General features: G+C 43.3%; 1 protein-coding gene across 1 annotated transcript in view; it reads right to left on the bottom strand.

Annotated features, from left to right (window-relative positions):
• Window positions 1-12,248, bottom strand: part of EGLN1 (egl-9 family hypoxia inducible factor 1) — a 93,438-nt gene extending 81,190 nt beyond the window's left edge. The window contains exon 1 of the mRNA XM_049868661.1: window positions 11,115-12,248. Coding sequence (XP_049724618.1) covers window positions 11,115-12,038 — 924 coding nt within the window. The 5' untranslated portion in view covers window positions 12,039-12,248. The remainder of the gene's footprint in view (window positions 1-11,114) is intronic.
• Between the last annotated feature and the right edge of the window lie 287 nt (window positions 12,249-12,535).

Raw genomic sequence — 12,535 nt, 5'->3', positions numbered from 1 at the left:
TAAATTTCAATTTGAAATTAAAATTAAATAAGATAAAAAAAATTCAGCTCCTCGGTCATACCAGCCACATTTCAAAATCTCAATAGCCACACGAAACCGGGAGCTACAATATTGGATAATGCAGATACAGAATATTTCCATCATCACAGAAATGTCTATTTTGTAGTGCTGTTGTAGACAGATTGAATATACATCCAGATAAGGAAATGGAGGTGTCCAGTAGGCAAATGAAAATGTAGCACTTGAGCTGTGGGATAGCCAACATTCTAAAATGGCCCTCAATGATCCTTATTGCCTAGTACTCACACCCTTGTGTAATTCCTTCCCCTTGAGTGTGGGCTGAAAAGAATACAGGAAAACTAATGGAATGTCACTTCCGTGATTAGATTACAAAAGGGACTTGTCTTGCTAATAGACTTTCTAGGGCCTCCTTGGCTTGTACACTTCGATGAAGCAAGCTGCCATGTTGGAGAGGTCCACACTGCAAGAATTGAGGCCCTCAGTCCAAGAACCTGTGAGGAACTGAATGCTACCAATAACCACTGAGTGAGCTTGGAAGCAGATCCTTTCCCACCCAAGCCTTCGGAGGAGGGCAACATCTTAACTGCAGCCTGGTGAGAGATGGTAAAGCAGGAGACCCAGGTAGGCTGTGCCCAGATTCCTGAGCCACAGAAACTGTGAGATAATAAGTATGTATTGTTTTCAGCCACTAAGTTTTGGGGTAATTTGTTACATGGCAATAGATACCTAATACGAGCTGAGAAGAAAAGTCTAGAAATACAGATTTTTCAAGTTCTCCCAACATGCATGTGTCTTCTGACAGTGATGAGCAGAAAGCTAACAACTAAGCTTTAAGAAATAACCAGTTAGAAGTTTAGAAAAGAAGGGAAACTCTGAAAAATACAATGTGGAAAAATAATTCTAAGGCTAGAACCCAGGCTAATAAAGAAGTAGCCAAATATTTTAGAGGGTGGGTAGTTGACAGTGCTGGTAAAGCAGCAAGACCGGGTCTAAGGGGAAAAAAAATTGCTAAACTTTATAATTAAAAAGTAATTTTCAAGAAATTGATTTCAGATTAGTGCTAGCAAGTCAGAAGACTTCTAAGAGAAAATTTAAAAATTCCTAGAGATAGAATAATGGTTTATATGACAAAACTATAGAATCAGAGTTTCTAGTGACCACTTATAGATCAGAGTTCAAAGTACCAACACTGATGAGAAAAAGTTCAGATGAATGGTCAATCTTTTAATTCCCCAAACTTGACTAGTTCTTTTCCATATACTAGTTAGACTTGATGTTTCCTATCAGGTTTTATACCACAAAAATCAGTATTAAAATTAGGCTGTTTGAATTAGGATGAGCTTACAGGTTCCTGGATTCCATAGCTCACGTTTGACCTTCGAGGCTTTAATGTTTTCAAACTATCTCATAAACAATAACCTAATGTTTACCCATACTTTTGGACCCTCCCTCATTTTGGAGTCAAAAGCATGGCTTCCTATGCTTAAAACTCCTGGATACTATATTCTAATTAATATTATCAGTTCCCATTTGACAGTTGGTACTTTCATTTGTAATTCCAGGGTCAGGCTCCACATGAAAGGGATAAAGAGTTCATATTTCTCTGATATCTTCTCAGACCATCAAATATGGTCCTTAAACTACAGTTCTAGGAACCTGGCTGGCACAAGTAGTTTGTGATCAGCTGCTAATCAAAAGGTTGGTGGTTCAAACCCACCCGGCAGCTCCAAAGAAGAAAGGCCTGACAACCTGTTTCCATGAAGATTACAGTCAAGAAAACCCTATGGAGCAGGTCTACTTTGTAATACATGAGGTCACCATGAGTCGGGGGCCAACTCAATGGCAGTTAACAACAGCAAATCATAATTAACTTTGTCCTTCTTTACTACTTCAGGAAGCTATCACATACTCATTTGTCTCTGTTACTCAATGGAACTATTTTTGATATCTTATGGTCATTCCACCCTTCCCAATTTTTATGTAGTAGTTTTATTTTCAGCGTGTTTAAGTGAAGATGTTTTATTTCTGACTTTGTTTTGACACTGAATATAAATCTATGCTTGTCTCATGCTGAACCATCAATTTTCTCCAATGCTTCCCTAAGTTTCAGAATCTGAAATTTCGGAATCAAATCAATAACAAGTAACAACGGTAACAACAATAATATTTCTTTCCATGTGGCTTTATATCCACAAACCATCTTAAATAAGTAGGTCATGCAAGAAAGCAGACATCTTGTTGGCAACACCAAGAGAAGGACTGTAAGAGTTCTTACAGTAATTCCTACAGGCAGCCCAGGGTGCAGGTGATGACAGTATAGTGTGCAAAGAAGCCATAAAGCCCAGGAGAAGAAAGGATGTGGCTATAAGGTCAATAGCAGTGGCAGCAAGAACAACCAATTTGCAAGAATGTGGAAATACGGAGCATAGAATTTTTTTCCTGCCTCTTTGGCTAGGAAATAATCATCAGTAATCTGCTATAAATAGAGACTCTGAAAAAGTGGGACAAGAGAAAAAAAGCAGAAGAGTTAGGGCAAGGTAAGATAATAATTATAACCTTCCGAGTGCTTAAGAGAAAAATCTTGGGGTCATTTTGTTGCTGTTGTTGAGTATACAGCAAAATATATACCAATTCAACAGTTCCTACATGTACAATTCAGTAACATTGATTACATTCTTCAAGTTGTGCAACCATTCTCATCCTCCTTTTCCAAACTGTCCCTCCCCACCCCAATTAACATAAACTCATTGCTCCATAAGTTTCCTACCTAATCTTTTTAGTTGCTGTTGTCAGTTTGGTCCCATAATGATAGATCTTGAAAGAGCACAATGCTCAAGGCAGACATTCTTTACCAGTTCAGCTAAACTACTGTTGCGGTTTTAAGAAGACTTCAGGGTATATTTTCGGTTTAAGGTTTAGATTATCTCAAGGCAACAGTTTCAGGGGTTCATCCAGCCTCCATGGCTCCAGAAAGTCTGGTGTCCTTGTGAATTTTTTTTTTTTTGCTATAGTTTAAAGTTTACAGCCTGAGTTAATTTCTCATTCAAAAATGTATATACATAGTTTTGTGACATTAGCTGCAGTCCCCATAATGTGACAGGACACTCTTCCTCTCTACCCTGGGTTCCCATTCATCCAGTTGCTATCCCTTCCTGCCTTCTCATCCTGCTTTTGGACAAGAGTTGCCCATTTGGTCTTGGATATTTGATTGTACTAAGAAGCACATTACTCACATGTTATTTTTTGTTTTACAAGCCTGTCTGATCTTTGTCTGAAAAGTACGCTTTGGGAATGGTTTTAATTCTGGGTTACCAGAGTGTCTGGAGGCCATAAAGGAGAGTTCCTCCAGTCTCTGTCAGACCAGTAAGTCTGGTCTTTTTTGGGGAATTTGAATTCTGTTCTATATTTTTTTCCCCACTCTGTCCAGGGAGTCCACGAAACTATGAAATTCTATTCTGTATTTTTTCCCCTTTGATCAGAATTCTAGAGAATCTTTGATCAATGTGTTCAGTAACGGTTGCCAGGTGCCATTTGGGGTCATTTTTGATTCCTTCCTTTCTCTCACACCTCACATCTAATCCATTAGCACATCTCATTGACTCTACCTTCAAAATATATCCAGAGTCCAACTAATTCTTACCACCTCCCCAGCTACAACTCTAATTTAAGCCTTCAGTATCTAGTGCCTCACCTATTGCAACAATTTCCTAACTGGTATTTTTTTATTCCTGCATACACCCTCATTCCCCTATAGTCTATTCCCACGCAGCAGCCACAGTAATCTTTTAAAACAAACTCTTCGATGGCCTCCCATACTACCCAGGATAAAACCCAGAGTTCTTGCCATGGCTTCTAAAGCAAAGCCTTATATGAACTGATCTCATTTCCTATCCCACTATGCAACTGATCACATCTCCTATCACACTCCCTCATTCACTCGACTATAACTGCAGTGGCCTCCTAGCTGTCAGGACACCAAGCACATTCCACGTTAGGGCCTTTGTATTTGCTATTTACTTGGAGTACTCTTCTTCCATATACTCATGTAACTCACCTCCTTGCTCCATTTGAGTCTCTACCTAAATACCATCTTACTCTCTTATCAATTTCATCTAAAAGAGTATATCCTCTGGTCACTCTGTCACCACACCGTTTTATTTTGGTCTTAATATTTACCACCTAACATATTACACATTTACTTATGTATCTGTTTGACTCTCTCTCCTCACTCCTCACCTACCCCAAGGAGAATTTCACTCTATAAGAACAGGGGTTTTCTATGTTGTTGTTGTTCAAGTATCTCTTGCTCCTAAAACAGTACCTGGCACATGGAAGGTACTCATTTCACATATCTCCATAAATGAATGAATGTGAAAGTTATCAAAATAGGACTCAAGAGAATGCGAGGAGAAACCAAGAGTACATATATGGTGTTTTGGTAAAGGAACTGGATCTGGGACACTGAATAAGGGAAATGAGGACCAAACTCATGAAAATTTTATGTTGATTTCAATGAGCAAACAGGGACTACAGATACTATCCATGTACTTCAGAAATAAAACTAATTGTGACTTGGTTCTGGAAAAATGTAATTATGAAATACAAAACATTCCAATAAAGGTGGCAGAACAATTCAGAATTTGGACTAGGAAATACAAATGCGAAGCAAACTGTGGTGAGGGAAGATTTTGGTTCACTATCAATTTTTTGTTTGTTTTGTTTTTTACAACAGAAGGGTTTTAGCTGTAATAAGACACAAAGACATGAACATGGCCCAATAAACTGAATGCAGTCCTGTAGTGATGGATAATCTTTCAAATGTGGAAACAACGGTACTGTGGAAGAGGAGGTAGAATGCAAGCAGAGTAGTAAAATGCATACATAAAGACCATGCTAGAATGAAAGAGAGACTGAGGCAATCAGTAGGTATAGCTTTAAAGGCCTAAGTGAAAACTTAAAATAATAACTGCTAAGCTGGGAGTATCAATCCAAAGGCCTACCAGAACAGCACAGGCTTCAGAAAACATGGAAGAAAAGGAACAAAGATTTCAAGCCTGAAAAGGGGAAAAAAGAGTGGGGGAAACAGAGAAAAATACGTAAATCAAAAACACAGAGGGAGAAGACAGTTCCTACTTAAGAAACAAAAGAGAGTAAGCCTACTTTCAGGGAAAATGACTTTAATTTGAGAGGAAAGAAAAGGAGGTGAATAAAGAACATCTATTAGGGAGGGATTATCTAAAGGAGGAAAATGTAAACTAGAATGTCAGATAAGCCAAAGCTTAGAAACACAAAGGCAGTAAAAGGGAGAAGTAAAAGGAAGTCACAAATGTTCATGTATAACCTCAAAAACAGCATTAAATATACCAAAATTAATTAAGTAGGAATACGTAATTTTTCTATGAGATGCAGCATGAACTGTAGACACAGGGGTGAGCTGAATTAACTGTCTTGTCAGTTTTGTCAATAACCAGCTCTTTGACCTTGAACAAATCACTTAACTTCTCTGGGACTAATTTCCTGTTTTTTTAAAAAAAAAGTGCAGGTACGTGTATGGGGTGGGGCTGGAAGGGAGGTGGTGGTTAGACCAAAAAATAGGTGAGCACTGTAAGTCTTCACTATGAGTCAGGTTTGGGTTTTTTTTTTTGGTCTTCTAAGTCTTTTTTCTCCATTTTATAAGACGGAATAAAAGGCCGGGAAAGCACAGAACTCTGATATAAGGAATCAGACAAATAGAAAGCTGAAAAAATGAGGACAGTAATAGTAACACCATTGTTGCATAATGCTTCACCACTTCAAAAGTGCTCTCACAAGCATGATCATGAGTCCTCACAGCAAGCCCAGGGACAGAAAAGACAGGCATCCTTTAACACCAGTTTACAAAGGAGCAACTGAGGCTCAGAAAGGGTAAGCAACTGGTCCAAGGACACAGAACCAGTGGAGGACCCAGGATCCAACTCATCTAACAGCAGCAAAGTCATTATCCTTCTACATTAACAAGTCTTCCTCCATTGGAACAGGTTTTGTAGGATTTGTGTGGCATATTAGGCAATAGATTAATAAAGAGTTGTAAATCTGAATTATGAAAAAAATCTTCAAATTTAAAATAAAATGCCTTTAGAATTAAACTAACTCACTATACAAAATGTCTTCCTACAAAATTGAACTTGGTTCCATAGCAACCTATTAAGACTATCCTTTCAGTCCACAAGTACCTCCTTTATAGCTGACAGAACTACTGCCGTTACAATATTTTCAACCTTCTGGCACACAGAACAGCTGACTGTGATCTTAAATTCTGATAAACTCATTAAACCATTAAACAAGCTGCTTCAGTCTGTATACCTTGGATGCGAATAGCACAAAGAACGTGGCAGAAGTAGTTAGGCAATTTTTGTTTGGCTTCGTTTTTAACGTCTAAGAGGACTGTCAGCCTCCCTCTACGGTAGCTGGTAATAAAGCAACTGGATTTTCTTCATCCTATTTTTTGCTCCAAAAGCCATCATCAGCCAGGGCTGACTAATTAATTGCAATAAAAACTGCAATTGCAGTAAAAAAAATCTTAGGAATATAATTTGCTGTTTATTGGTCTCAAACTATTTTATTACTCCTTTTCTTTATGTACATTTTAACTGAACAGAATACCTTTCAAATTAAATTCCAAAAATAATATGTATTCGATCCCAGCACTTTTATTTTAACGGGCAATTTTTTTCCTGCAGAGTGGCTAAGAAACTCCAACAGAAGAGTACAACATCTGTCCATAATCCTCGCTCCTCTACATTCCCCTTCTTCCTCTATCCTCAAGTCATCTATGATTTCTTACAGCCCACACACACCACCCAAGGACTCCTTCCTAATCCATATACAAGGATAATACACCAACTACCTACTTTAAGGAGTCCCCGAGTGGTACAAACAGTTAATGCACTCGGTTACTAACTGAAAAGGCTGGAGGTTAGAGTCTACCCAGAGGCACCTCAGAAGAAAGTCCTGGCAATCCACTTCTGATAGATCAGCTGTTGAAAACTCTTTGGAGCACAGTTCTCTGACACACGTGGCCTTGCCGTGAGTCAGAATCAACCCCACAGCAACCGGTTTTGGTGCCTACCTTGAGGCAAGTAACTTTTTAAATCTGTATAATGTTATAATGTTGTTAAGGATAATAAATGTTTTAACTTAAGACCTTATCTGCAATCACACATGACGCACATATTCTACTATTTCTTAAGAGTTACACTGAAATGAGTATGATTCAGGTGAATAAAAATAAAGTGGCCCTGGTGATGCAGTAGTTAACTGCTCGGCTGCTAACCGTAAAGTCTGCAGTTCGAATCCACCAGTCTACTCTGCAGCAAAAAGATGTAGCCGTCTGCTTCCCTAAAGATGACAGCCTAGGAAACCCTATGGGGCAGTTCTGTTCTGTCCCACAGCATCACTATGAGTCGGAACCGGCTTGACAGCACCTAACAACAACAACAACCTGAAATAAGGTGTGTACCCTTCCACCATGCTTATTCAATCTATACGCTGAGCAAATAAACCAGGAAGCTGAACTATATGAACACGAACACATCATCAGGATTAGAGGAAGATTCATTAACAACCTGCAGACGAAACAACCTTGCTTGCTCAAAGTGAAGAGGACTTCAAGCACTTACAGCCTTCAGTACAAATTAAACCTCAACATAAAGAATACAAAAATCCTCACGACTGGACCAATAAGCAACATCACGATCAACGGAGAAAATATTGAAGTTTTCAAGGACTTCACTTTAGTCAGATCCACAATCAATGCCCTTAGAAGCAGCAGTCAAGAAATCAAATGAAATATTGCATTGGGCAAATCTACAGCAGAAGACCTCTTTCTAGTGTTAAAAAGCAAATACATCACTTTAAGGACTAAGGTGCATCTGGCCCAAGCCATGGTATTTTCAATTGCCTCATAAACATGTGAAAGCTGGACAAGGAACAAAGAAGACTGAAGAACTGATGCCTCTGAATTATGGTGTTGGCAAAAAATACTGAATATACCATGGACTGCCAGAAGAATGAACAAATCTGTCTTGGAAGAAGTACAGCCAAAATGCTCCTTAGAAGTGATGATAGTGAGATTTTGTCTTACACTCTTTGAACACGTTATCAGGAGGGACCAGTAAAGCAGAGGGTCAGCAAAAAAGGGGAAGGCCCTCAACGAGATGGACTGACACAGTGGCTGCCAACAGTGGGCTTTAACGTAATCGTGAGGATGGCAAATGACCCAGCAGTGTTTCATTCTGTAGTACACAGGGTCGCTGTGAGTTAGAACCGACTCAACAGCATCTAATACCACTACCACCTGAAATAAACATTACATAGTCACCTAACAGAAAAGTTTATATAGCCCAACCATAAAACCAAAACCAAACCCATTGCCAGAGTTGATTCCGATTCATAGGAACCCTATAGGAAAGAGTAGAGCTTCCCCATAGAGTTTCCAAGGAGCAGCTGATGGATTCGAATTGCCGACCTTTTGGTTAGCAGCTGTAGCTCTTAACTACTACGCCACCAGGGTTTCCGGCTCATCCATAAAGGACAATTATTCGCATACGATGATAATGTTATTCACCCACCTCAACAAAATATGTGTACCAAAATTTTAGTTCTGATAGTATGCCAAGTAATCTACATCTTCTCATCTAACGTCCTACCTGTATCTAGCCTGATAGGAAAACGCATGGGGCTTGATATCTATCTGAATGACCTAAATTTGAATCCCAGCTAGGTTAACTGAAGGGGAAGATCCCGGCCAAGTCTGAGCTAAAATTTCCTCAAATGTAAATTAGGAATGATACTACCTACTTCACAGGATTATTAAGATTACTGCGATCATGTCTGTGTCCAGGCTAATCCAGTCCTTAGCACGCCATGGTTGTTCAGTATATGGTAGCTGGTGTTTTGACGGCCTTCTCACTCTCCCAAAGCAGGTTCCCTGGTCTCTTTAGGAATACTTAAATTACACAATCAAACATGATCACCAAAAATTCATTCAGCAAAGTAGTACAATGAAAGGAATTCCCTGAGACCATTCACATTCTAAAACTGATGCAAGCATAAGCTAAAATGTCAAGAGTTTAAAATTCATCCTTTCTTTTGCTAGCCCCTTACCACATGATGATATGTGTAGTCAAGTGATTAAAAACCTTAACTACTGTTGCCTTCAGCAACTGGGATTCCTGAGGAAGGAGGTGGCTATTTTCTAACAGTCTCTCCATGAGAAGCAACACCAGTAAAGTCAGGCTGACTGCTGTCTCTTCCCTAAGAAGGACAGGTGGAAACAGGAAGATACCCACTACCATCAAGTTGGCTCCGACTCATAGCGACCCTATAGGAGAGAGAAGAGGACTCAGCTTAACTTGGAAGGCTAAATGAACTAAGGAAAGAAGATCAAGGAAGACTTAGGAGATTATCTTCTTCATGGCTCCATCTTAAGCTTATGTGCCAACTATAAACCTTGGTCAGCCTTCACAGCCCTTTATTAATATTCTCACAAGCTAGTTCCTTTCCTGCTCTAGGGTTCAGGACCATATTCAGATTTGATCCATCACCTCTAGGGATCAGGACCATATTCAGATTTGATCCATCACAAAATATTTTTTATATAAATGAAAATCTTATTAAAGGCCATCAAGGCTGATATTTAATCAGGCCTGTTTTTTCTATCAGTTGAATATTTAGCAACTGTTCATTTACTTGAGACTACATGACATTAAGACAAGTGCCTTCATACAGCACTGAAGTGGCAATATGTAAACGAGACTTTGCCCTGTATTTTTTCCCCACAAAATTTTCATGTTTAGCACTTTCCTCACTGCCTACGCTCAGCCTTTCAGGCAGTGTGGGAGTCACACGTAGTGACTGTTAGATGGTCTGCCCCGCACAAAAGAACTACTGGGAAGAATCAGACTGCATGCATAAACACCTATGTGCAATAATCTCGCAAGACAGTATCTCAAAACTTGCAAAATTGGGCAGAGATTGATGGTGGAGGAGGGTGGACCAGGGCGGGGTGTGGAGGAGGTGAGTACAAAGAAGAGATCAAGATCTGGGAAGTAAAATGGAAAAGATCTGCAAGAGAGAGTGCATGAAGGAGGAAAAGTTTAGTGTTTATCATAATGAGAGAGGGAGGGAGGAAGGAGGACTAGACTCGGTAGGAACTGAAGAATTTGTTAGGGAAAACTGCAATGGTAAAGAGAAAACAAAAAGATCTCACTAAATTGAGATGGTAAAAGGAGTCCTCCTGCTCCAATTGCATGTATTTTTCCAGGAAGCTACAAAACAGCTACTTTTCAACATAGGGATTATATTAACAAGGCAAATAAAGGAAACCTATGCTAAAAATGTAACCTACCTACCCTGAGCGATCTGGAAACGGAAATACTTCTTTCCCGGTTTTGTAGTGGGTTTCAACCAAAGGGACAGGGTGAATGATGGAGCTATACAAGAGGGGGAGGGGTGCTGCCGAGCTCTTCCTGAATATAAGCAGTCTTTGCACTAAATGCTTATTTTAGATTTACCTTTTTGTGGTCGTTTGGCAGATTCTTAACTAAACACGCAGCCTTTGACTCTTAATCAGAATCTGATGAATGAGTCAAACACTACAGGGAATTTAAGAGCTTATGTAAACACAAGGCAGATCAACAGCAGCACCTGCTTTGGGTAGCACTCTAATACCCCCCATTGGGTAGCTAAAACTCCAATAAGGTTGATTTGTGACTGATAGTGCAATGGAAGGAAAAAAAAATAGCAAAGTAAAAGGGAGAGTGTAGTGCCTATGTTTAATCGGAAAACCATGCGATCAGCTGGCAAAGTTTGTAGGCAGACAGTAAATGGAAAAAGTGGACACAGAGATAGGGGTTAACTAGAGAAACACTTGTCTACGGGTTATATCCTTTTCCTTCATCGGGTGCTGAGGATTAGCCAGCTACACAGGAAGGAAATTACTTTTATACCGAGAAATCAGAAATGCTGCTCCTGACCCTAGGCAGCCGCGTCGCGGGGAGGCGGCCACCCGCCGAGTAAGGGCCGTCCTGCACAAACCCTAGGCACACACTTACTTTCGTCCGGCCATTGATTTTGTAGTTGCCCAGCTTCCCGTTACAGTGGCGGATCAGGTCGTCCATGCTGCTCATGAGCAGCCCTATGGTCTCGCAGCCGGGCTCCTTGCCCTCGATCCAGGTGATCTTATCTCCACGGATGTCCTTGGACGAGTCGCTCTTCTGGCTGACCAGCTGCCCGTCCGTGAACTTGCCCGTGTCGTGCAGGGCCCGCACCTCCTCGCCGATCTGCTGGCCGGTCTCCTTGCCTAGGAAGTCGTCCACGACACAGATGCCGTGCTTGTTCATGCACGGCACGATGTACTCCAGCGCCAGCTTCAGCGCCGGCAGCGGCTTCGTCTGCCCGTTGGGCCGCAGCCCGCCGCCGTGGCTCAGCCCCTCGCCGGGGGAGTTGCTCGGCGGGTACATGTTGGACTTCTGGTACAGCTGCGAGCGGGCCGGCAGCTCCTCCTTCCCGGGCTCCGCCTCGGCCGCCGCCGGCCCCTGGCTGCCGGGGGCCGCAAGAGGCGGGGACGCCGCCGCGGACTCCGGTTTTGCCTTGGTCGCCGTCGCGTCTCCAGCTGGCCGGCCTGGAGTCTCTGCGGCGGTCGCGTTCCGACGCGGCGGTGCATTCTTGACCTCTTTGGTCCCAGCCCTGCCGGACTTAGGTGGCGCAGCGGCGGCTGGCGGCGCGGAGTTAGGATGGGGATAGTGGGGAGCCGCGGCGTGGCCGTGGGCGCTCCGGGGCTCCGCGGTGCCCTCGCTGCCCTGGCAGACGAGCTTGTGCTTCTTCCAGTCCTGGCGCTGGTGTTCTTTGCTGCAGTAGAAAGAGCTGCGGCAGCGGCTGCAGCGCAGCAGGTTCTCCATCTTCCCACAGAGCTCGCAGTACTGCCGGTCTCGCTCGCTCGGGCTCAGCCCGCCGGGCCCACCGCTGTCATTGGCCATGGCGGCGGCGGCGGCAGCCGAGCAGGAGGGGGTAACAGCCAGACGGCCTCGCCCAGGGCCGGGGGAGCGGAGGTGAGAGGCCGCGGCCGCTACTGCGCCATGCACGCGCCCGGCTCTTGCCTCAGGGAGGCGGCCGGCGTCCCCCGCCGCGCTTCGGCCCGGTCCGCTTCCTAGTCCTCCGGTCCGGGCCGCGCAGCGCCGGCGGCCGCCGCCTCAGCGCCTCATCGCCGCCGCCGCCGGCTGAGGGAGCGCGGCCTTACGGCCGAGGGCTACCTTGGCGCGGATTGCGCGTGGGCCCGGGCGCGCGAGACCGGCCGCCGCTGCCGCCTCTGCGTCCCGGCCGCCCGGCCCAGCCTGTTCGGGAGAGCCGAGGGCGTGCGGGCGCCACTCGCTCTGCGCGCTTTGCACGTACACCACGGCCCTGCCGCGACCCGGGCGGGCGTGCGAAGGGCGGGGGAGCGGAGGGAGGGACCAGGGGAGGGAAGGCGAGGAGGCGG

Source organism: Elephas maximus, chromosome 24 (genome assembly GCF_024166365.1).
Source record: "Elephas maximus indicus isolate mEleMax1 chromosome 24, mEleMax1 primary haplotype, whole genome shotgun sequence".
NCBI lineage: Eukaryota > Metazoa > Chordata > Mammalia > Proboscidea > Elephantidae > Elephas > Elephas maximus.
The sequence above is the reverse complement of the archived record's forward strand: the minus strand, read 5'-3'. Positions and strand labels throughout refer to the sequence as shown.